We start from the raw sequence: 27,041 nt of genomic DNA, 5'->3' as shown, positions 1-27,041 counted from the left end.
GATGGACAACAGACTTATTCTTTGACACAATGATCACTAGGTGGCGGTAGCAACCTATTCAAACAGAAGTTTGCTTGCGCTATCTAGACATATGCTAACTCGAACAAAAGAAGTTTCCTTCACTGTGCAGACAAATAAGCTGCAATAAGATATGATCATCCACATTTACACATAATCCCATATCAGTATTCAGCAAATTGGCCCATCTTGATGAATGACAGTGTGAACTAACCTAGCTACTTAGCTATTACATTAATTTAGATTTATAAGTCTTAAAGGTATATTACACAGATTGAGTGTCAAGGAGAAGGTGGACTTCAGGGGAAAATGCTATAAAAATATATCACTTTGCCTATATTTCTGTGGGCCATCAAGGACGGCTGTGTAGTGTAGCACCTGCTGCGAGAGCCTCTGTGTGCAGTCCTGTGTAGTTAAATATCCCTCAAGTAAGTCCTTAAATAACCACACTATACACATCTGCACAAGGGCAGAGCTGACCTAATTAGAGCACTCGCTGAACAGTTTAAATGAGTGAAAGGTAAGGGAATGGTAGGAGAACTAACTACGGTATTTTGTCAGAAACTATGATTATCATAGTCAATTATCTTAAAGATTAGTTAAAAATAATCAGCTTATTATATCCTGTGTGGCATTTAGGCTACACTCTCTTTTTTGCTCTAAATAATAAGTGTATAAAATAATCATTAATTCAATTGGGGGGGAAAAAAATCTAACTACAATGATCTAAATTGCATTAAAATAGAATCGAAAATAGAACATAAAGCAACAAAAGGGAATTCTTAAATAAAGATAATTTTACTTGAGAAGCATTAATTACTTTATGGAAAATAAATAAATAAGTGCTTAAAATAAGACAAAATATTTTTCAGTGGAATCAGAAAACAAGACAAAAATACTGAGTAAGAATATAATTTTTTTTTGCAGTGTGTAAATTGGTAACATTTCTTGGAAATAAGGAGTGACATGTATGCAGTGTGGGTCAAGTACAGCGTATTAACCTTCAGCGGTGATTTGTCATGTTTTCCCGTGGGTGGCAGGGATGCGATGGTAAAGCTGTCTGGATCTTCCCGGTCACGAATCTTTGACTCCTTCATGAGGTTATCTAATTTTTTCTTTGCAACATTTTCTGCCTGCTTCCTGTTCATAGATGTCTGGAAAGGGGGAAAGGGAGACACAGAGAACTGAATTTGAATGGACCTCCTGGGTGGAGTGACGCCTTAAAATTAGCATTGTAATAGCGTCTGCAGCTTTCTACAGAGAACATCAAGGTCAAAACCATTCATCAAAATATCCAGGTCAATTCAACTTAAGTCCTTGACCCAATTTTATACACACAGAAAAATTCATGCTAAATATTTCACTTACAAAAATGCCTCCATTATTTTTGAAATATGGCACTTAAGAGAGAGGAGCTTTCATCTAAAATGTATGAGCCTTTGAGGTTTCTCTAAGAGCCTTCTGCATACAGTATGATTGAAAAGTACTGCATAACATGCCAGACATAGAAGGACTGAAGGAATTGAGGATTATAGGATAATTCTCATTAAACTTTCAAGAACATGTCCAGGTGTATTATAATAATAATAATAATTAAGAAAATGAAGACTAATAACATTATTTCATGACAATTAAGCACATTAAATCTCTCCACCACCTACTGTTAGTAATTGTTGTGAAAAAAAATCTTATTACTGTAATATGATAAAAAACAAAGTACAAGTGTGAAGTACAATTATAAGAAAACAACTGTAGCATTTTTTTTGTGTTTTAATTCAAATGGAATGAAATTAAAAATAATATATTGTATCCCACAATGCAATGCACTCTGCCCTTCTATCAGTGTGTTGAATGAACATTAGCTACTCTCACATTGTTTGATCAGATTACTTAAAGTTAACACATTTTTACACAAAATATAATGTAAAATGCACCATAATCATCTAACATTACTTACATCTCCATTCATCAGCTTACAGTCGTCTTCCATCTCATCTGCACTATCTTCATCAGACACGTCCCCCTCCTCTGCATTCTCATCTATATTTGCCGACAGTTTTTTACCCTATGAAATCCAAACAAACGTATAGAAAACATGCAAATAACAGATTTGTGAAATGTGTTCTAGTTTATATTTAATACTAGTTCAGTATAAATACTTGCATTTAGAAAAAAGCAGACAATTTCAGCTTCCCATAAGGATTGCACAGTGATTGCTTTCTTTATCACAGATGAAGTGAATTAAATGCAATATTTGCGCTGTCTGCATAATTTCTAACATGCACAGCTTTAACGCAAACACTGATTAGCCTGCACATCACTGCATAAAGACGTCCAACACGCATTCCATTTGTTGACACTTGTGTTGCAGAACTACATATGTGACCTTTAAAACATCATCAAGGCGGAGTAAACATACTTTGGGCCTTTCTTGTGCTGATGGTTTTAATGAGCAATCACTTTTTACCATTCATAAACTATAATATGATGACATAAAAATTATTCTGGAATCCAGTTCCTAATCTACAGTGAAGCATAACATGGTGTGTTCCACATAGCTGTATGATAAACATCAATGTTTTTTCCTGATTTTCCTTTTCACACTGACTTTTTGTTTAAGTGCAGACAGACAAATAATTTGTTTCTGGAAATGTGTAACAAGATAGTAAGAGTAGTTCGAGTAAACCTCACTCCCCTGGCCTCAAGAGGCGCACTAGCAACTGATTCTAGAGGCTGCAGTCTTTAGCGTCTTTGTTAGCGTGCCTGCCTCCTATGCCAGAAACGGCAGTTAGAATCCTGCTCAGAGCAGTGCGAGTAGAACTGGAGGGGTTACATTGGTGCCGTGACCTGGATGGGATTGAGGTTTAGGAGGGTGAGTGTAACGGAGGCCAGCTAGTAAGCACATAGGACTTAGTTACTATGTGATTTTGGAAGCAGCCACTCTCTTTTTGAAAGAAACTCTATTAGCCCCCTTGAGTATTGTTACTGCACGAACGCATGATACAAGTACATATAATGGGACTGCATGCTTGCAATCCTCAATGCATTTTTATCTGCATTTAGGTATTTGGATAGAGAATGTTTGACCCAAGAGTGTTGTAACAGTAACAGCATCTTATAAGACAATTAAAACCCAGGGGACCCATCAGCTCTTACAGAAAATAGTATTATTAATTGGGACAGAACAGCACTTATGTATGTACTGACTACAGAGATGCAGCACTGACATTGACAGGGACATTAACAGAAAGAGGCCAGTGATAGATGGGTAAATCAATAGCGGGTCAAAAACAATGTCTGACCCAATGAGTAATTAGTTTTAGTGTGTGCTGTTGGTTGCTTCTGTTATTGGCTTTGACATTGCATTAACACACTGTAAAATCCATTTAACTTTCTACCCAGTTTTATGAGTTTTGATTTTCTTCATCGGAGATTAAATTCAAAGTATTGTAACTTTTGCACTACTTTGTTTTTATGTAATATTTAAGACAGCAATTAAACTTAAAGGAATACTCTACCCAAAAAAGAAAATTCTGTTATCATTTACTCACCCTTATGTTGTTCCAAACATGTATGTATTTCTTTCTTCTGCGAAAAGAAGATATTTTGAAGAATGTTGGTAACCAAAGAGTTTTGGTTCCCGTTGACTTCCATTTAATTGTTTTGTCCAAAGGAAAGGAAGTCAATGGGAACTGAAACTGTTTGATTACTAACATTCTTAAAGACATGTTCTTTTTTGTTCTGAAGAAAGAAATTCATATAAGTTTATAATGACATGTTTACATTATTTCATTTAATATTTTTTGGGTAGAGTATCCTTTTAAGTTTTCAACTTAGGTTATTTATTATAGTCATGTTCAATGGTAACAAAGCAAAGTTCCAGTCAAATTCAACGACTGAGTTGTGATGAGAATGCATTAAAACACACAGTCTATTTGCTGGGCTCCCAGTAGCCACGTGCTCCATGATCCACAGCCTGTGCCGAGCAATTTGTCAATACCACCGGCTGGCCCAGTTTGCAGTTCAGGATTCACTTTCTAGTGGGAATGTCAGTCTGTCTTCCAATTATAGCGCCAACTCGCTTGCCGAGCTGCTCCATCTACGGCCCAATTTTCAAACCTCACACATTATTAAAAGCACAGGAGAGGGTTGCACTTCAGCAAATAGATTTTATATCATTAAGACTGTACTGTTTTGCTGCTCTAAAAGGTTTTCTGATAGAAAAAGACCAGCAACTGCAAACAAATCTCTTATCTTTTGGTAAAAAAATAACACATTATAAAATGTTCAATGAAAAATAAGTAACTTACAGCTTACAAAATCTTAATATAATGTGATGCTTCAAATAATTTGTTTTATATCATGCTTGTTTAACATCATGAGGACATTTTTAAAAATGTTTAGACTGTTACCTTGATCAGTATTTTGCCTTTTAGGGCTTCAGGTGAAGGCAGAAGTCCAGATGGGTCTGTGGGGATGGAGGATGTGTCCAGTTTATCACCAAACACTTCAGTCAGATACTGAGCCATCTTCTTCTGCTGAGGGACACTGCAGTGATTCTCAATGGAAAGAATCACTGGATACCTGAGGATATATAGTCCAAAACATACATTTACCCATCTATGAAAATTTGAAATGTCATTAAATTGTGAGACAGAAGGCTTAAAGGTGCATTGAGCGATTTCTGAGAAACACTGCTGAAAGTGGATCGAATCGAAAACCACAACACATTTGTAGCCAATCAGCAGTAGGGGGCGTATACACCCATGATGGGGGAGGAGAGAGAGTGAGCAAAAGGGAGATTTGAACAAAGATTGTAGAAAGGGTTGTGATCAGGCAAGAGCTTTAGGACCCGCATTAATATTAGAAAAGCTCTCCAGTGCTGGAGAGACCTCAGCGGGAAGGCCTGAAAACGAACGCTTGAACAAACGAAAGTTGTGTTGTTTGTTTCTGCTCCATATGTGAGTAACATTAGTTTTGCTGTTTCACAGAACCAAGATATGCTGTTGTTGAAATGTTAGCTATAGTAACAGGACAGTTTTGAGTGTTATTGTTTGTCTGGAGCATTGTTTGTCGTTGGTCCTACTTTTTCTTGTACATATTCTAGTGTACTGTATATTCATTTTTTGTTCTTCCTTGTCATTCGTTCATCATCTTCGCTTTATTTTTCACAAAGCATTATTTTGCTTTGCTTCAGCTATGATTAAGAGACATCCACTCTTGCTTTACATGTTTGTGCAGTTTGGGGGTGGAGCGATGAAGTGTGTTTGTTTGGGTTAATTTCAAATATCAAGTGCTGCTCAGAAATCACTTACTGTGCCTTTAAAAGACAGCTTACAATTAAAAAAGGGGGACCAAAGGTTCAAACAGCTTATGCAGAAATACTCAGAGCATATTAAAATTCTTTATGACTTAAAGGGGACCTATTATGCAAAATTCACTTTTGCATGGTGTTTGGACATAAATGTGTGTTGGCAGTGTGTGTACACAACCACCCTATAGTGATAAAAATCCACCCTCTCCTTTTTTTTTTAATCCCCATAAATCATAAGCAGTGTCTCAGAACAAGCCGTTTCCAGATCCCTGGCAGTGTGATGTCACAAAAGCCACAGGCCCCGCCCACAGTGTTTACTGACACTGAAGTTTGAACATAGACCCGCCCTGAGTGAGTTCACAGCGAGTCCGCCGTTGCTGCACTGACGAGAATTTCTCCCAAGCGTTTTAGGTGTTCTGTAGCTGGATGGATTAATCCACATAACTCTCTCCATTTACTCCCTAAATCTGAGCCGCTGAAGATGAGGTGCATTAACTTGGTTTTCCAGGAAAATGCTTCCTCAGTTCTGCCAAAATTCGTTTATATCTGCGCGAATCATTTCACACCGGACTTCTTAGTGAACGAATATCAATACAAAGGGACAATACAAAACAGAGACTGCTAAAAATATGCTGCTCAGGGATATACAAGTAAAAACTGTTTGTGATCCATCAGTCTCCAGAGTGATACTGGATACGGCAGTAATGAAGGTGAGGGCACTTTATTACAGTTCATCTGAGTTTATTTATGGGTATAAAGTTTATTAAGCACCACCCGAAAGGCATAAGGTCTTTTACTGTTAGTTGTAAAGAGTGTTTCTGAGTTCTTCGCAATGTATGTTGGTAAAAATACAAGGATAAGAGAGAGAGATTATGGATAATATTTTAATGCACACTTGCAGTGGTTTATTAAGCTCTTACAGAGATTTTCTAGAGTGAAAACAGATCAGAACAGCTTCATCTTTTGTGTGAAGTACAATAAACATCATAAAACCTATCTGTATAGTTTTGGCCATCGTTCGGACGGTACAACAGGCCTGTACTAATATAGTGGATTAAAAACAAGAAGACAATATTAGTTATAACTGTAATAAACTATACCTGTTCTATCTCCATACAGCATATATTAGCAGTTTTCTGATGTTATTGTGCGTCCTGACCATAGACTGTAAAAAAATCCTGACTGATTTCTGACACCGGAGAATCAGCTCGTGAAGCTCCGCCCTCTTAGGCCGAGCGCAGCAGCTCATTTGCATTTAAAGGGACCGCACTGAAACGGCTCGTTTTTGCTCAACCACTAAAAGTGGCAATTTTAACATGCTATAAAAAAATATCTGTGAGGTATTTCGAGCCAAAACTTCACATACACACTCTGGGGACACCAGAGACTTATTTTACATCTTGTAAAATGGGGCATAATAGGTCCCCTTTAATATAAAATAAACAGCTAATATAATATTTAGTTGTTCCTTATCTTAGGTGAAAAAAACAACATTTCTGATGGTTAATAATTATTTTCAGTGATTATCTTAAAGTCTTATTTCGTACTCTATTTGTGGAAAGCACCATTTTTGGTACAAGAAACCTTTAAGTGAAATGAAATAACCCTAGATACTGCTAACTGACAGATTTTACTGCTGTAAATGTGCGCTTTTACTGTCATTGCAACTTATAAACATAAACACCCTAAAATGGCAAGCCAAATAGACACATAACAAATGCATATCACATCTGACATGAGTGACACATTGTCTAAAAATAGATTTTTTCATCTACTGCAACCCGCAAGAACCCTTAACAGTGTTTATTGGATTATCACCTTCAGCAACAACAACACCTGAAATTCATAGCAATGGAGGAAGTCATGTAGAAACAAGCTGTCAGTGTGAAATGTTCATGTGGACACACACGTTCACACAGTCCCTGTTTCTCTGCGCAACAGTGCTTCAGGCTCAGAGAATGCTATATTACAAAAACACTGTGACTGTGGGCTAGCATTGACTGTCCTTCACTGCCAGCTCTCAGTCACATAAACCTTCAGGACTGAAACTTCAGAGTAATAGTTGTTCTCTCATATTGCTGCTAAAATACCACAGAAAAGCAAGAAGAATAAAAAAACACCTTTCCAGTACTATGCTATGATTTATTATTTATGATTCCCCATACTATCTTAATATCCAATGATATAGATAGATGTGAAAATTATATCTTGAAAGCATGGTGGTCAAAGCTTAATATAAAGCCATATATAATAGCATATATAATAGATGTATGCTTAAATATATATATATATATATATATATATATATATATATATATATATACACATTATATATATATATATATATATATATATATATATATATATATATATATACAACATTTTTGTTTCTATTTTGTTTCTAGCCCTTACGGTTCAAAAGTTATTAGCATAAACATTAGCGCAAATTTGGACAGTTGGTGGCGCTAGAGGGTTTGAGTTAGCGACTCTAAATTTTCTATGGTAACTGTTCAGACTGTCCTCTATCTGTGTGCCAAATTTCATAATTTAGCCCTTAATCATAATAACTTTGTCTGTGTACACTAGAAATTGTATTTTCTCACAAAAAGACTGACTTAAAATAATGATTATACAGACATTTGTTTTGCTCTTCTCAGCTTAAAAAAAGTCACAAACGCATACCACTACCTATAACATCCTGAATCAGTTAATATCCAATAACATCCAATGTCTCTTACTGGTTTTTGATGAATGCATATTTGTTGATGGTCTCAATAACATCTTTAAAAAGGATTTTGGATGTCAGTGTGTAGCCATGATGTACGATTGGTTCTCCATCCTGTCCATCCCAGCAATCCACTAAAGGATGATAATAAAAAAAGTTTACATTTATTAAATGGATTAATTTAAATGAATTAAATAAATTTGCATGTAATTTATATTTTTTCTCTTGTATTTATAAAGAAAACTAAAGCATATTTTACAAACCACACAGAGCTTTGTTTATCATGAATAGTTTGGATCACAAAATGTGGAAATTGATTAACTTATTTAAGAAGATGCACTAAAAAACAATAGAAAATCAGGCCAATCTCACCTTCCACACATCTGCAGCCGGCCTGCAGCACCCAGGCGTACATATCCACCCGAGACTGGGACATGAGCTGGTCGCCCATCAGGTAGGTGTTGTGGGAGGAAGCAACAAAGTAGTTACTGAGGGGCTGCGTCATGTCCTGGTTTACCTCGTGATGCTCAGGGTTGAAGATGTCCCCAGCAGGACTGCGCATGTAATTTGTAAAACCTGTGGTATAAAGTTAGAAGAAACTGTGAATTCCTGTCATAAACATTTTACATTAGTTGATGCAACACAAAGAAAAACTAATGCAATGTAGTCTTGAACACTAAAGAATCTATTTAAAAATGCCATTTTGTTGTGTGTGTCAACTTGATTTTCAAGTGTCAATTTGATTTTCATCACCAGTAATTAAATTCGAAGTGGTTAATAAAAAAGAAATGAATATATCATGGAACAATGGGACAGCAAATAAACTGACATTTTCAGTGTCAGCTAATTTTTTTACAGTGTGGTTAAAAAAACTATTACAATAAATCAATGAATAGGTTAAAGCGATAGTTCATCAATTACTTAACCCTAACCCTCATGTTGTTTCGAACCCTTAAGACTTTCGTTCATCTTCGAAACACAAATTAAGATATTTTTAATGAAATTGGATACATTTCTTTTTGCCTCTGTTGCCAGTCCATGCATCACATTGACGCTTCAAAAAGTTCATGAAGAAATTGTAAAATAAATCCATATGAATTGACCATTCGCAAAGACCTGCCCCCTTTGGTTACTGTTGCTATGTCCGACAAGCCATGCCGCTCACGCCACACATCATGTTCTCAAGCAGTTAAAAGGCTTGTGAACGGATCATCTCTTCCTACTAGTTAATTTATATTATCAAAAAAACATGAATGAACATCAGAAGGAATGTTGTTACAACCGAGGAAAGACGTCAATACATACCATTTTTCAAGTTCAAGTCCACCGATGTTAATCTACTAACTCTCCTTACTGCTTTGTCGGACATAACGGCGGATTCGGTGTTATGATTGGTCAGTCAAACTCCCCGCAAAAGGTCAATTGAGCAGTTTAGTCCAAATTTTCTGAAGAGACATGATCACTTCATATGATGAACAGATTTAATTTAACACATCAACGCATGAGAACAAACCTCACTAGTTCTCGCGGAAGCTCAAACGTGCTGCGTAACAAATGAGAATGAACCTCATTGGTTCTCGCTTGTCAAGCAAGGATCTTATGTATGCATGGAAGCATCAACGAGGTAGTAGCGTGGAATGTCAATGGAGGGACAGAAATCCAGATTTTATTAAAATATCTTAATTTGTTTTTTGAAGATGAAGAAAAGTCTTAGGGGTTTGAATAAATGAAAACATAATTTTCATTTTTGGTTGAACTAACCATTTAAGGTCCAAGGAACCCATTATAAGAATTCTTTGCAATCTATGCACATTTTATATCTCTACTGTATATTCTAACTATTTAGTACAACTTACTTATTTGCACCTGTTTATTTCTCCTAAAGAATTAAGTAACATCCAGTTTATACTTGACATATAACTGAAAACTCCTTTAAAGGTCACATTAGCAACATTTCACTGAGAAAAAGGTCCATTGTCAATAGTGTAGTGATGCATGAAGCACCGTTCACACAGAAGTCACTTTCAAACCAAGCAGCTTTCTGTTGGTAAACACTGCAAATTCATGTGACTAACTTGATGTGAAATGGGAAAATTTTTCACCCTCTAGCAAAATTCTCAATGGACCCTTTTCACATTTCATCTTAGTTGGATAAACTTCTATAGTAGTGAACAGAAACTACACCAAATTTAATTTTTGTATTCTATGACTTTCCAAAATATGAAAATGAGAAATATGAGAGAAATAATTTGCCATCACTCCCTCAGCCGTTGTATTAGAAATATGAAGCAGCGTTAACCAGTTAACCTAATTTAATGCCAAAGTAATATAACACAACACATAGTCATGAATGTAAATTTTTTTAAAAAATGAAAATATATTTAAACAAAATACTACAATTAAAGGTGTCATTACAGTCTGCAAAAAGGGACCATTACGAAGGAATGTGACTACACTTTAAATCTCTTAAAAAGTACCCTTTGAGCAATTAAATATTAGAAATAAAATGTTCGTACCGTCAATACCCAGAACACCCAGTGTCTGGTTTTCAGGACAAGGCTCAAACTTGGAAACAATTTCAAGGCAGTGCTCTTTTGAGACACTTGTCATCTGAAACACAAACAAACAGTAAAGAAAGATGAACAAGTGAATGATTAAACACTTACAAATGTGAAAAGCATGGATTTATAATAGTACCAGCCATCTAATCAAATCAAAGCTTATTTTTTATTCATATTCCATATGAAATGTGTGATAAATAACACTACAGGGAGCCATCCTCACGCAACTAGCCCATCTCCGCTCTGGAGTCCGATTGTGATGCCTGACAGCTGGTGTTTAAATGGACTGATTAGTCAATGAGATTCCCATCCACGCCAATCAGTGTCAGATATTTCCTCCAGCTAACGCAGTGGAGGATGGTGGGATACTGCCAGCTGTGGATACGGCATTGCAGTAAACCACACAGTACATCAACATCTTTGTTGATGATTAGCTGCTAATGGAACTTAAAGGGATTGGTATACTTTATTCCCAGCTCTATTTTGCTCAGTCCATTAAGAAACTAACAATGCTGTTTGATAAGAGCCACTTTTTTTTCTCCCCCTGCTGGTAACTACTTGAGACAAATGAGAGTGGAGTGTTATCATGAAGAAAAGGTCACTCTGAGTGGTACCATTTGCTTGAGATGCTAATTTCCTCATTCTATATAGTTCATGGTGGGCTTTTTGTACGTTTAATTTCAATTTGTCTGCATGTTATTACTTTATAATGCAGTACATGAATGCTTTTAAACTTTTAATGAGATTTTAATGACCGCCTTAAACATTATATCAGCGTTCTGTCAACCACTTACTTGAAACACCACTTGAATCAAACATCATGTGGATTTTTGATTTGCCATTTGAAGTAATAGGAAAATTTACCACTAGAGTTGATTTTACAAATGAGATTCCATAGGGTAAAGAACATTAGAATAGAATGAAATATCATTCATAGTTGTTAACATGTAGATGCCCATCATTTGCCGAAGGTCCAGTTCCAAAAAGAGGTTTACACACCTCATAAAGATAAGAAACCAGACTCGAATTTAAATATTTATGTGTAAACAAGGTCACTCATTTATGAAATTCAGAGAAATTCATAACCACTGCAAATGTACATTTTACTCACGGTTTGGATCATATTACAGTTTTTGAGACATGGATCGGATCATTTTTTGGATCAGCGCAAAAAAAAAAAAAAAAGAAAAAAAAGAAGGGTGGGTGGGTTAATGTAACTTTTCTTTTCATTTATTACATTTAAAATCCATTTTAAGTACTTTGATACCACAGAAAATAAATCTAGCTTTTAATAATTAAACATTATTAAAGATAAGTGAACAGTTATTAATAAAATAAGAACAAATACACACATTACAAGCACAGATAAATACAATATAACACAATTACAAATAAAGTAATGTCTAACAGTAGTATTCAGGTGCAATGAATGTAAAATAACACTATAGTGTTCAGTGTATAAATTAAATATAGAGTCATCTTTATCAAAGATGTGTTTTGTTGTTTGTTTAACATTAAAGATAACAGCAGTTATTTATAGGTTGCTGTCACTTTAAGAACGAATGCACGGATCCAATATAATGATATACACATCCAATTTCTTTCTCAACTGTTTACATTCATGTAAGACATAACCAACTGTGTTTACAAGAATACTTGCAGAGAAAGGTTTTTTAACATAATTTTGTGTTTATGTGTTCGTTCAAACACAAGAAGTGAAAAAGGAATCAATTTAGTGTTTGCGCTCTGAAACGTGCCTCTGTATGTCTGCATGCACAATCGAGTTCTCTTTCGCCTCTTCTTGCACTCAAATGGTTTAAAATCTCTTGAATGTGTAAATTGTCAAGAAAAAATACAGGCAAATGATAAACATTCACTCTATGATGGTTAAACTTAGAAATTAATCCGCGAATCACATGCTTGCCGAACTGAGGGGCTTGGTCCGTACAGCAGCCCCCCTTAGAAAAGCTTCATTGATTTCTGTGCTGTTCTTAAAGACCATGAAGGAGAAGGATTTAAGGGTGTATGAGGACAATCTTTCCAAAATTTTGGGGAAAAGCCTATTAACGGTCACATTAAGCCCAAAGTATTCTTTTTACGCCTACGCGAGGATCAGCTTACAGTGCGCATGATGCGAATTTCGTCTTCAGAAGAGTATGCGCGTACTGTACGCACACCGCTGGAATTTTGTTACCACGCATACTTTGAACACACAGGTCACACGTGCATTCAGTTTTTTTGCAGTAATTAGTTTATCTACAAGGTGGCAACCATGCCCTGGGGGTGTCGATTCACAAGGTAGTTGAACAAAACCTGCATAAACAGAACAGACCAGAACACATGCAAGCTACAGCAACAGTGGAGGCCTACATAGATGAGAGATTGTGTGAAGAGGTTACAAAGTACCTTCATTTGTACAACTCTAGCATGACTGAATACAAATGTATTTAAATGGGTTGTAACTCGTGGCGAGAGATTTCTGCATGTACCTAACGCCTGTGTGCACGCACGAGTCAAGTGAAGTATACTTTGTAAGGCTGTGTGTTCCACTGTGGAAACAAAATGAAGTATACCCAGGGCTTTAGCATTAGCAAATTGTATTTTCATCAAGTTTATCAAATTATGCGCCTGAGTTAAAAAAGTGGACATGAAAAAAACATGCACGACAGATGCTTCACAGTTATCTGCTGTATTTTTCTTTACATTACTAGTTGATTTTACCTGCCAACCATGCCTCACCTTTTGTTCAGTCTCAAGGAAGCGTTTGAGGTCATCTGTATTCAGGTAGTCTTTATGGTTGCTGTAGGTTAGCATCAGCAGGTAGAGATCACGCCGCGTCGACATCATCTTATAGAAAGAGCAGAACTCCTCAAATCCCAAAGTGCCTTGGTTGTCATCAGTGTCTGCCTCCTAAAAATCAGAGATGGAGAAATTTGGAGTGAAAGAACATCAAGGTGATGCAAACTGTTTACCATGTAAGTAACATTGTAAAGTTTAGAAGAATGTTCATGCTGCTCTTTTACATACAATAAAAAGCATATGTCCAGGGGCTGTCAAGTTCCGAAAAACAGGTAAAACCACCATAAAGCAAACATAAAAGTAGCCTATATGACTTATGCTTGATATTCCAAATCTTTTGAAGTCATACGATATGAAGCACTTTGTAGGAGGAATAGACTGAAGCTTTAGTTCCATCACAGTTTTCTCATTTGCTCTTAAATATATTCAAATATCAATCCATTTTGATATTTCAGGAAGATTTTCAGTAAATAAAGCTATTATTTTCTCACTTAAAGCTATTGTACCACTTCAGAAGACTAAACTATTCCTTTTAAACCCTTTAAACCTGTAATAACTGTTCTGTTTCTGTAATAAGTGTTCAATTCTTTTTGGATTACTTTTTACTTAATGGTATTAAGTAAAAAATTAAGTATTATGTATTATAGTTAGCCTGGAACAAATTATGGTCAGGCTTTCAATCTAATGTTTCTAGTCCTCAACAAGGCTTGTCATATTTTTTCATAAAGACACTTTTTTGTAAAATCACTTTCAGTTCTATTACATAGTATGCATACTACTTTTTTCATATAAGAGATCCTCTTACAGGAAATACCACAAATATGCCTAGTCCAAAGGGTTTATGAACTGTAACCGTTATAGTCTGTGTGGCATTTCTTGAGTGAAAATTGAAATATTTAGGTGAATTTCTGTAAAATACTAATGCACAGTTGTGGTTAGATTTGCTTCCTAAAGCATGACTTCAGTCACTGATTATTGGCTATGATGAAGGATAAACCAGCAGCTCTTCAATCAACTGGAGAAATGGCTCATTCAATAACAGCAACCCACTGTCACAATTAAACCCCTGCCATGCTGAGAAGTCAACCCCCCCTAAAAAATAACAGCGCCTCCACATCTCTCCTACAGTTCTCAGCCGATAAGAGCAAAACTGTTTTCTCAGCTCACTGAATCCCAGGCTCATACGCCAGCGCTGATCCGGAGAGCTGCTGAGTCAAACACACACATAAAGGCTTGCGGTGAGCCGAGGTGTGGAGGATGTAATAAACCCTGAGCTAAGCGCCTGAGAATTGGTGCTTTATGGTGAGAAGCGTGAAAACGGGTCACAAACACTGAAGAGGCCGAGAAGAGCAGCATTCACACACACCTCTCCGAGGAGCTGACATTACTTCCTTTGAGTACCAGACTGAGGTATTTAAATGATGGCCCTTACAAATAAATACATTACGGAATTAAACGAGGGAATGAACATTTAATTTGTGGCCATGATAAATATATTTTTGTATGCATGTTATGTGCAGTAATTTCTTGTTCGTCAGTAATTTCTAATTTCTTTGTAATTTCTTGTGTGCATTTGTTATTTTTTGCACCCCATAGCTGCCATAATACAAAGGCATCATTTTTAAAATGATGCTGCACTACGTGCAAAAGCAAGAAGCGTCTCGCTGCAGCCTGCGGTGGACATCCAACCCGGCCCACATCCAAGTGTGACGTCACAAGCCAGGCCCATGTCGCCCTGCGATTTTATTGGTCATGTCAACGGTCATGTCACAGTATTATAATGCCTACACCAAACACTGATCCCTAAACCTACCCATAACTGTAACCTTAACAAATAAATTTAGCTGCATTAGCTGGAAATTAGCTGGATTTCTGGTGAAGTGGTTTGGGGGAAAAATCGCGCTTATCCTCATTAACTTTATACATCGAGAAGACGTAACCCCTTACACCCAATTCTTTATCATTTACTTATTATATTTGTCCTTTTTGACAGACTGCACTGAAAGCCACCTAAAATCTACCCTTAAAGGAACAACTCCCCTAGAGTTAAACAGTTGAGTTTTACCATTTTCGAATCCATTCAGCCGATCTCCGGATCTGGTGGTACCACCTTTAGCATAGCTTAGCATAGTTCATTGAATCTGATGAGACCAATAGCATCTCGCTCAAAAAAATGACCAAAGAGTTTCGATATTTTTCCTATTTAAAACTTGACTCTTCTGTAGTTACATAGTGTACTAAGACTGACGGAAAATGAAAAGTTGTGATTTTCTAGGCCAATATGGCTAGGGACTATACTCTGATTCTGACGTAATAATTACCCGTGGTACAGCAGCAAAGTTCCTTGATTATTACACCAGAATGAGAGTACAGTTCCTAGCCATATCGGCCTAGAAAATCACAACTTTTCATTTTCCGTCGGTCTTAGTACACAATGTAACTACAAAAGAGTCAAGGTTTAAATAGGAAAAATATCGAAACTCTTTGGTCATTTTTTTGAGCGAGATGCTAACGGTCTAATCAGATTCAATGAACTATGCTAAGCTATGCTAAAAGTGGTACCACCAGATCCAGAGATCGGCTGAATGGATTCGAAAACTGTAAAACTCAACTGTTTAATGCTAGGGGAGTTGGAAAATGAGCCTATTTTCAAAAAAAGTGGAGTGATCCTTTAAGCCTGAAACACTCAAAACCTTCAATCGGAAACCTACATACAACAAATAGGGGTTTCCAGGGCGACACATTGAGAATGCACGAAGCTGTGAATTAAACACCAAGAACATCGTGGATGAATTTGCCTAAAGAAAGGCCTGGAGAATGAAACTAAAATTGGTGAGCAGTTTTGTGTTTTTACATTTTGGGCCGCCGTGCCAGTACCGTTTGTGTTTGCATGCAGTAGTTTAGTATTGACATTTGACAATTTAACACTTTCTTCGTAACTTGCCATCATAAAGCTTGGATGCGTCAGGATATTTATTAATATTTCTCCGATTGTGCTCATCAGAAAGAAGAAAGTCATAGACACCTAGGATGGCTTGAGGGTGAGAAAAGCTTGGGGTGATTTTCATTTGAAAGTGAACTAATCTTTTATATATACACCGATCAGGCATAACATTATGACCACCTTCCTAATACTGTGTCGGTCCCCCTTTTGCTGGCATAACAACCCTGACCCATCGAGGCATGGACTCCACTAGACCCCTTAAAGTGTGCTGTGATATCTGGCACCAAGATGTTAGCAGCAGATCCTTTAAGTCCTGTAAGTTGCAAGGTGGGGCCTCCATAGATCAGACTTGTTTGTTCAGCACATCCCACAGATGCTCGATTGGATTGAGATCTGGGGAATTTGGAGGCCAAGTCAACACCTCAAACTCATTGTTGTGCTCCTCAAACCACTCCTGAACCATTTTTGCTTTGTGCCAGGGTGCATTATCCTGCTGAAAGAGGCCACAGCCACGAGGGAATACCATTTCTGTGAAAGGGTGTACCTGGTCTGCAACAATACTTAGATAAGTGGTGCATGTCAAAGTAACATCCACATGGATGGCAGGACCCAAGGTTTTCCAGCAGAACAATGCCCAAAGCATCACACTGACTCCGTCGGTTAGTGCATCCTGGTGCCATGTGTTCCCCAGGTAAGTGACGCACACGCACCCGGCCATCCACGTGATGTAAAACAAAACGTGATTCATCAGACCAGGCCACCTTCTTCCATTGCTCCGTGGTCCAGTTCTGATGCTCACTTTCCCACTGTTGGCACTTTCGGCGGTGGACAGGGGTCAGCATGGGCACCCTGACTGGTCTGCGGCTATGCAGCCCCATACACAACAAACTGTGATGCACTGTGTATTCTGACACCTTTCTATCAGAACCAGCATTAACTTCTTGAGCAATTTTAGCTACAGTAGCTCGTCTGTTGGATCGGACCACACGGGCCAGCCTTCGCTCCCCACATGCATCAGTGAGCCTTAGCCGCCCATGACCCTGTCGCCGGTTCACCACTGTTCCTTTCTTAGATGACTTTTGATAGATACTGACCACTGCAGACCGGGAACACCCCACAAGAGCTGCAGTTTTGAAGATGCTCTGACCCAGTCATCTAGAAATCACAATTTGGCCCTTGTCAAATCACTAAAATCCTTACGCTTGCCCATTTTCGTGCTTCTAACACATCAACTTTGAGGACAAAATGTTCACTTACTGCCTAATATATCCCACTAACAGGTGCCGTGATGAAGAGATAATCAGTGTTAATAACTTCAACTGTCAGTGGTCAGTGGTCATAATGTTTTGCCTGATCAGTATATATATATATATATATAATATACTGACACATTTTATTTTCAGCATTCTTTGATGAATAAAAAGTTCAAAAGAATAGCATTTATTTGAAATTGATTGTTTTGTAACAATGTTTTTTACAATGTTTAATGTTTTTTAATGTTACTTTTGATCAATTTAATGTATCCTTGCTGAATAGTATTATATTGTTTAAAGAAAAAAATCTTACTTGATTTTGAACAATATATAGTGTATTTAAAAAATACAAAAATGATTAAAAAACTACAAAACCAAAACATATGTATATATTTATCTAATATATATTAATTCAAACATATTTGATTTCAGTTTTATAAACAGTTAATAAACAAACAGAAGATTCCAGCACACAGTGTTCTGAGAATCACACAGGTTGTTTATGAGGTTAAGCCAGTGAATCAGGGCCAAAGACTTCAGGTGACATTACTCTCTGTTGTTGGATAGCAGGGCCAGATTGCCCCCCTGTGGTTTACTGTGTCTTACACTAAAGGCCATCTGTGTCCATTTACAGCAGATGGGGTGGATGCTGATGAAGTGTGAAGCTTAGCGACCTGCAAACAGCTGAGGTGAGGTCTCAATCACATACTCACACACAGTAATCCAGACGGCCTGGAAAAATCCTTTGAAGCCCAGAGAGAACCATACACACCATAAGAAGGCCATGGTGGTGTGGCCCAGAAAAAAAAAAAAAAAAAAAAAAAAACGCAAGAAGGAATGTCGATAATATGTCAAACACTGTTTTTTAAGTGTTCTGCAAAGATCTTCAGTGGTGACCAATTATCTGTTTTTTCATATTTAAGTTATAAATTAAGAATAATTCTAGATATATGGGACCACTGATAATACGGGACCACTGATAATACAGGACCACTGTCTCATGCATACAAAATACAAGCTCTAATCTGATTACAGGTGTCAGAATGCATAGGTTGTTAACAGATCGGGGAAACTATTGCAACTTGTTTTTAGGCTGATTTGGGGTTTCCAAGGCTGAGTGACTACTTGCAAGAAACTACTTGCTGGATTTGGATTTGCTGGTTTATGCCATGAAATCACTGTAACTCCTGTAATATTCAGGTTTTTCATTTGAGACACTTAATACCAGCTGGTACTAAGTAATACAGTGCCAACCTTTCCTTTTAGGGTTATATTAACCTGTAAAACATCATGTTGAAGAATCTAACATTTTTGGCACAGTCAGCAGGATCTAACATTTATGGTGTCTTCTGATGGATCTAGTGAAGAGATTGAATCCAATGGTGTTTTTTTAACAATCTAACATGGCATAGCTGAAGGATTCATAAAAGGTGACGTTCATAACATTTTTGGCAACTTCTGACAGGATCTGGTGAAGAGATTGAATCCAATATTCCTAGCATTTTGGAACAATCTAACATTTTTGGCATAGTTGACAGCATCTATCATTTTTGGCATCTTCTGATGGGATCTGGTGAAGAGATTGGATCCAGTATTCCAGGTGTTTTGAAGCAATCTATCATTTTTGGCATAGTTGGCAGCATCTATCATTTTTGGCAACTTCTGACAGGATCTGGTGAAGAGATTGAATCCAATATTCCTAGCGTTTTGGAACAATCTATCATTTTTGGCATAGTTGGCAGCATCTTACACTTTTGGCATCTTCTGACGGGATCTGGTGAAGAGATTGGAGTACACTTCCATAATGTACTTAACACTCTATTTTCACGCACTAATTTTGTACTTAATATACTAAAAATTCTTCTTTAGTACTTAAGACAATCTTAAGAACATCTAAGTGTACTCAACTGTGCTATTTTAAGACACCATGAATATGAACTAAAACATGCTTTTAACATACTATCTCTGTATTAAAAAAATGTATTTAATTACCACTTTTAGTACACTGTGTATGAAGGATGCGTTCAAGTGTAATACAAGTGGGAACTAAATATATATATATTTTTTTAATACAGAGACATTTTAGTTCATATTCATGGTGTCTCAAAATAGCACAGTTGAGTACACTTAGATGTTCTTAAGATTGTCTTAAGAGGTACTAAAGAAGAATTTTTAGTATATTAAGTATAAAATGAGTGCACGAAAATAGTGCACTTTAAGTACATTGTGGAAGTGTACTTTTTTCACCTGAGCAGCAGAATCTAACATTTTTGGTGTAGCCGGTAAGATCTTAACAATCTAAAAAGTAGACTGTGGTTGGTCACTTTACGTGTCGGTCAGACTAAGTGGGTGTTTTTGACCAGAATAAGCTACAGTGTGACTAGTCTTTTTGTCAAGTATAACAAAAACCATAAAATATATTGACGGTCCAAGTGTGTATAAGGTAAAAATGCCTTGATGAAAGTAGTCATTTATCAAAGAGCCTGTGGTAACTGCAGATGTTGTACCTTTAAAAGTTGATTTAACAATATTTGGCAAGTGGCTATAGCCTTTGTCAACCAAAGCCAATTTTCTTGAGCGAGCAGCTGATCATAATGTGGTTAGCTTACCTTAAACATCTGTTTGACTTTTTGTCTGGGCAGGTTGACATTGAGCTTGTGCAGGAGCTGTAGGACTTCACTGATGCTGAGGCAGCCGTCTCCATTCTTATCAGCCTCTGTGAAGGTCTGCTTTAGCCATGTAATGGGAAGAGTTAAGGATCTGAGAACATAGAATACATCTACAATCTGACAATCTACTTTTTTTTTAAAGAGTAGTGGTCTAGCATAATAATAATAATAATTAAAAAAAGGCTATGTATCTATTCACTGACTGTGAATGGCTGCATTAAATGTCTCCCATATAAGGAAGACATAACTTTGGGAAGATTCAGGTAGCTTGACTCTAGCTAACTGCTTTTTTTTTAAAGATAGCTTGACGGTAACTATGTCTTCATGGGTTGACAGTAGTAAACTACTTTTATAAAAGGGTAGCTTGATTGTCACTAACTACGTTTATAAAAAGATAGTTTGGTTGTAGCTAACTACTTTAAAACTACTAAATTATGAGTAACTTGTTTAGCAGTTTTGAGGGAGTTTCCTCAACAGAGAATCTAACTCTTCTAAAAGTTCTAACATGTTCATGTTTCCTAATCTACTAAAAATCTGATTGATAGTAAGGTATATAGCATTTATTGAGTTTCTGGGATGGGAGCTCCATTAGAAAGGATATTGGTCACGAGTGCGTTGTCGTTTGGCCAGACTGTCTTCATCACTGATGCCGGCCATAAGGTACTTAAGGCCAGTGATCCAGGTGCGAGCTTCTTCTCCTGTACCTGACACCAGGTCAAGGGACTCCATGTGCTCGCCATAGTAGATGCTGAAGCAGCAGTTAGGATCAAAGCTACCGTCAGAGTACCGCTGAAAAATCTCAGACTGCTTCCCCTCACACACCTCCCGAATGGAGTCGATTGAGACTGGGAGGAGAAAAAGACAATAGGGACTGAGTAGTTAAAGAAAAAGATGACATTTATGCTATAATCCTGAGGTGTTCATTAACATTTTACTTTCCTTCAAGCTGCAAAATTCTCAAAGAAACATCATCATGCACCAACATCCCTATGTGTGTAATGAGTCTCTCAAGAACAGATTATGTAAATGAGAAGAGCAGATGGCTACCTCAAATTAAACGCTTTCCAATGCCAATGTACAACATCTAGAAACACTTAATTCATCAATTTGTGCTCATTTAAACCAGATCCTGTCTGCCAAGAGTAGCCACATCTGCACAGCAGGCTATTACATTCCTCAACCCACAAACAAAGCAATTCAAAAACTACTGGAGTGATATCTGATTCACCACATGCCTGTTGTCTAACACCAATGTTTGAAATGTAACACCATGTCAAGATAAATAAACACAATATATCTGTTTATTACTCTTTAGAATCCTTGATTCTGATTGGTCAGTCGTGGCTTTTTGTATATTTCATTAAAATATTCTTGTGTAATGATGCTAATCTGTGCTAAACTGTCCTATACAAATTGTTAATGCATTTAAGAAAGAAAGATAAACAACAAGAAAGTGCAGTTAAGAAAGATAACAAGAAAGACCTGATGGAATGAATGAACAAACATTTTCTTTCTTGTGTTGACTTATTTAATTTTGAAGCAGCAAGTTGGAGCAACATGTTAAACAGCATTTTGAAAAGTAGCCAAAAGCTTTCATGTGGCTACAAGACAAAACCACACTTGTCAGCTTGCGTAATCCATGGTTGACATTACAGTTTTCAGTAGTGTTTTAGTAGTTAAAGGTGCTAAAGAGGATGGTTTTTTTTATACATTTTTGCAATATTACTTGAAACTGTCTTTACTAACTGATAAATGACTATTTATTAGGTGCACTGAAAGGAATAATATTAATATACATCATCTGTGCACGAGGTAGGGCCTTAAAAACATCAGCCAATTGTTTACGCGATCATCGCGTAAACGATTGGCCCTCTGGCTTGTCAATCACTGCCGTGACGTTCCTTGTGCGAGACGTGCCCGGCTGCGTGCTCCAGTAACTTTCCACACTCTACAGGCGCCGCATGCAATGTTTTTGTCAGAAGACAGGAGTAACAACTGCAGATTATGAGTCACCTGCGGTGAGTCCGACATAATGAATCCACTAACACGACACAGCGAATGCCGGTGGTAAACACTCGTGTTTCCAATACTCGTGCACGAGTTTTGGGAGGCGTTCCCTCGAAATGAGCTGTGAAGGAGGGGGGTTGTTCTTACGCATGCGCTCATTTCAGAAACTCACTAACAGTCTTTGGTTTCTCAGTCGACTAAAAAATCCTCTTTAGCACCTTTAATTTTTATTTTTTAAAACAAAATATTAAATGCTGCTGTTCATCACAAGATTTTGTACTTACAGTGTACTTTAAATCTTAAAAGTATATTTAAAAATATTACTAAAAAATATATTATCATGCCTGATGAAGATCATACGATCGAAACGTTGCCAATAAAGAACTTTTTTACGGTTTTGCAAGTTGATAGTGTGCGGGATTTTCCTTTTTTTTCCGTATTTTGACTACACCAGTCTTTTTTCCTATGCGCCTATCTATGACCTACAGGTGTGCGATGCTAATTGATCATCAGATAATATATTACTGAAATAAAAGGAACTTAAAGATGGATTTTGATGTGTTAACTAACATACTAAAGCACATGTAAAATATTTAATTTTAATTTTAACTAGTGTGTTATTCAATGTAACACTTTATTTTATTGTACTTGTTACACGTTATACATACTTACTATTGTAATAGCAGTAAAGGATGCATAATTACAAGCAACTAACCTAAACCAAACCATAATCCTATATTAAGTACATCTTGTTGATTTATTTTACTCCGTACTTATTTGTGTAATAATTACACAATTTGACACCTTAAAATAAAGCCTTACTTTTTAAAATTAATATATTTTAAAAGTACTAAATTGCAACTTCATCATTACAAACATATTTAAATACATGATATACAAGATTCAATAGAAATGAAATTAAAGTATAAATGCTTCAAAATATTTCAAAAACATTATAATTATTAAATTACATATAAAGATGTATCAAAGTTCATCTAATTGCATTTATATGAATTTAAACTATACTACATTTTCAGTTAATTGCAAATAACATAATTAAAGGTACACTATGTAACTTTTGTCCCTCTAGCGTCTAAAAAACAAAACTGCATGCATTTTATGGAAGAACATTGTTTTGGTTGTGCTTCAGCTCTGTGTTACAGTGTGGATAAATATGTTTTGCGGCACCAATGCACACATAGAAATCCAAAAATGATGTCATCTGAGCATGCAAATGCAATTTTATGCTGTTGTGCATTCACTAATGGGCTTAAGAGATTGATAACCAGTTTAGATGGAAAGGATCTCAAGCTGACTAGTTGAAGACGGTACTGTAGCTATACCCATTAATAGACATGGTAATTCCTTAAAAATAAATTCCAGCACTGCGCTACAACAACCATAATGAAATGACCTTTCACAATAGATAATACTTTACAATCTGTTAGAGAGCTACATATGGCAATTTATCTGTTCAATAAAATACCTTACTCATCTGTTGAGTAGTAAAAACACCATCTCTTTGTCACTTTTACAACATTTCAAATCACTTGGTTCTCACCATCTCAGAAAAGCTGTCAATGTTGATTCTCATTTCTCTTTTTGCCAGCAGACTCTCCTCTGTTCAGCATTTTTTAAAAACGGGTGATTCCCCAGAGGTTCGAGATTTAGTGTGCTCCATGTCAACCTTTCTCACTCGTTGTGACAACTAACCTATGCCACTCCCACACAATATATGCGTCAAAGTAGAAGGAGCAACATTCTCTATTTGTGGATATGATGAGACTCACAGGGGCAAATTATATATGTGCACAATTTCCCATGAAAACCATCCCACCTGGTCAAAAACACATTGAAAGAAGAAGGGTTGATGATGCATTGACTCAATATTTAAATTTTGCAAAATTTGAACAAAAAAAAGTTACATATGTAGCTTTAAGTGTGCGAAAACATTACATTCATCTTGCACTTAAAGGGATAGCTCACTTAAAATTTTTCTCATGATTTAGTCATGCCTCAAGCCATCCTAGGTGCGCATTCTGCGCACGGTCGTACGCCGGAAGCTAGTTATTTTAATTTATAAAGTTTTAAATATGGATAGTTTTCTAACAAAAATGCATCGCTTCACCCACTGGAGTCGCATGGATTACTTTTTTTATGGATGGATGCATTATTTTTTACTTCAAAATGCAGCCCCCCATTCACAACCATTATAAACCTGGGAGGACTAAGGATATTTTTAAATATATCTCTGATTGTGTTCATCTGAAAGAAGATATATACACCTAGGATGGCTTGAGGGTGAGTAAATCATGGGATCATTTTATTTTTTGGGTGAAATATATATTTTAAAGTGTATTATTTCTGTAATAAGTACTCTTTTTGAAAGAACTTCTTTTTCACAAAGTGAAAACTCAATCATATAAATGTGTTTTATTATTGTGTGCTGTAATGTATTTATTTTAAAATAAACTTCAATTTTTACAATTGAGACATTTCTTCACAACACATAAGGATCTAGAAATTGTGAAAAAACCCTCTCCAGTAGAATTGCTTTTTAAAGAAACACAAAGTGGACATGCAGTCAAAAAAATCATTTCTAAAATATATCTGTTATTTCTATCTAAGAACCCAAATAACACATTACAGATAAAGGAGAAATGGGAGGCGGAAATTAACGAAACAGTTCCTCTCGAAACTTGGGAGGAAGTTTGCAGAGAGGTACACCTTGTGACCAACTCTAATATCTGGAGGGAATTCAAATGGAAGATAATAACCAGATTTTTTAGAACTCCACAGATAATTGCAAAATGGAATCCTTCCTGCTCAGACAAGTGCTGGAGAAACTGTGGCCAGCATGTTGGCAACCACACCCATATTTTGTGGTCATGTCCAAAATTAAGAAATTATTGGAAATATATATTCGACGCCCTTAAAGAAATCTTCCATTTTGAAATCCCCGAAGACCCTACAATTGCCCTTCTAGGTGTGTGTCCAGAGGGCTTTGAGGGTAGAGCTAAAATATATTTATACAATTTTTTTTTGCTGCAGCCATCAAATGTATTACATGCAGATGGTTAAAACCTGACCCCCCCCCATACAATGCCTGGATTCAAAAAGTATGGGAGTTGTACGAAATGGAACAAATCACATATTCATTACGACTTCAGAAAACTAATTTCTTAATGAGATGGGCTCCTGTAATGCCTTTGATACTCCAGTGATCTTATGTTATATGATTACATCCTTCATGTGTTGTTCTCCGCCTTTCCCTATTTTTTATTTATTTATTTATTTATTTATTTATTTTTAATCCCTTCCTACCCCTGTACTAGGTGTATTTGTTTTTACTATTTAGATAATGTGTCTGATGTAATTAATATGTATTAATTGTCAAGGCTGTTGGAATATGATGGACTGACATGTTAAAAACCAATATTATACTGTATTGTATGCTGTTTTGTGGTTCAAAATAAAAATATAAGTAAAAAAAATAATAATAATAAAGTTCAATTTAATGTTGTTATCCTGTTTTGTGCCAGATAAATACAGAATTAATTATTTATAAATTTGTAAAATATTATCCCCTTAAATAGATTAAAGGATGTTAGCATATTTTCGTTTGTATGTTGTTATGCAAAAGGATAGGTTGATTGTTGTTTAAGTACTTACTTTTAATGCGAAACTGTATTCATACAGATAAGAGGTTTTCATCTATACTACAGCAGGTACAACACAAGTACAAAAAGCACAAAAAGTGACATCTGTGTGCGATTTCCAGTAGGAGACCTCAAGGCTGCTAAATAATGCAGATCGAGGGGTAGCGAAAACTCAGATGACCTTATTGTTGCATGCTGTCAACACATTTAGAGTCTCATGAATTCTTATAGGCTCAAAGTTCTCTAATGAATCTCAAATGAATTTTTTAAATGAATCAAATGGTGCATACTGAAATCTTTCTGGTTAAAGACTGATGAATAATTGAGTCAACTTAAGAAGCTGATTAATTCCCTAACCTGCGGTGGAATGTCGGGACTCTGAACTTTATCCCCCCTCGTGAGACACAATGAGTGCTGTCATTTAGACATGAATCATCGACTGTGCTACTGAAGTAACCTTCCCCTGCAAGGCGTAATGTCAATAACTCATGGGAGTTGAGGACAACCTCAGAAAATAGAAAGGCAAGAGAGGCAGGTCCAGATACAACCACGCTAATCTATCATATGCATGGCAGTTAGAGCAATCAAATTACATTTATAACAGACAGAAGTATTACTTTTTTAACGGTCCGGATAAGAAAGAAAAATGAATGAAATCAATGTAGCGTCTGATTAATTTATCTTCTTTCTTAAAGGGATAGTTCACCCAAAACATTTTGACACTATTTACTTACCCTCATGTTGTTCCAAACTGGTATGAGTTTCTTTCTTCTGTTGAATACATAAGATATTTTAAAGAATGTTGGTAATCAAACAGTTGATGGCACCCATTGACTTTCATAGTATTTTATTTCCTACTGTAGAAGTCAATGGGTGCCATCAACTGGTGGCATTACCCGCATTTTTTAAAATATATTATTTTGTGTCCAATTGAAGAAAGAAACAGATTTAGAACCACTTGAGAGTGAGTAAGTAATGACAAAATGTTCATTTTTTGCAAGCCTAAACTTGACATAAACTTGTCCCTCATATGATATGTTGTTCCAGGATCAACAAAGATGTTTTACTTGGCAAAATCACGGTAACCGAGAT

General features: G+C 36.3%; 1 protein-coding gene and 1 long non-coding RNA gene across 10 annotated transcripts in view; one reads left to right on the top strand and one right to left on the bottom strand.

Annotated features, from left to right (window-relative positions):
* Positions 1-4,677, top strand: part of LOC125280305 — a 62,752-nt gene extending 58,075 nt beyond the window's left edge. Inside the window, exons 2-3 of the long non-coding RNA XR_007187577.1 lie at positions 1,169-1,316; positions 4,455-4,677. This is a non-coding gene — a long non-coding RNA (uncharacterized LOC125280305). The remainder of the gene's footprint in view (positions 1-1,168; positions 1,317-4,454) is intronic.
* The window catches only part of plch2a (phospholipase C, eta 2a), a 168,263-nt gene that overhangs the window by 18,875 nt on the left and 122,347 nt on the right, over positions 1-27,041 (bottom strand). For all 9 annotated transcript variants that reach the window (XM_048210744.1, XM_048210745.1, XM_048210746.1 and 6 more), the window contains 9 exons: positions 20,885-21,128; positions 20,224-20,353; positions 13,358-13,528; positions 10,574-10,667; positions 8,430-8,633; positions 8,071-8,191; positions 4,431-4,602; positions 1,976-2,083; positions 1,020-1,172 (listed from right to left, as the gene is read on the bottom strand). In XM_048210744.1, coding sequence (XP_048066701.1) covers positions 1,020-1,172; positions 1,976-2,083; positions 4,431-4,602; positions 8,071-8,191; positions 8,430-8,633; positions 10,574-10,667; positions 13,358-13,528; positions 20,224-20,353; positions 20,885-21,128 — 1,397 coding nt within the window. The remainder of the gene's footprint in view (positions 1-1,019; positions 1,173-1,975; positions 2,084-4,430; positions 4,603-8,070; positions 8,192-8,429; positions 8,634-10,573; positions 10,668-13,357; positions 13,529-20,223; positions 20,354-20,884; positions 21,129-27,041) is intronic.

Source organism: Megalobrama amblycephala, linkage group LG12 (genome assembly GCF_018812025.1).
Source record: "Megalobrama amblycephala isolate DHTTF-2021 linkage group LG12, ASM1881202v1, whole genome shotgun sequence".
NCBI lineage: Eukaryota > Metazoa > Chordata > Actinopteri > Cypriniformes > Xenocyprididae > Megalobrama > Megalobrama amblycephala.
Note: the sequence above shows the minus strand (reverse complement) of the source record. Positions and strands in the feature narration are given on the sequence as shown.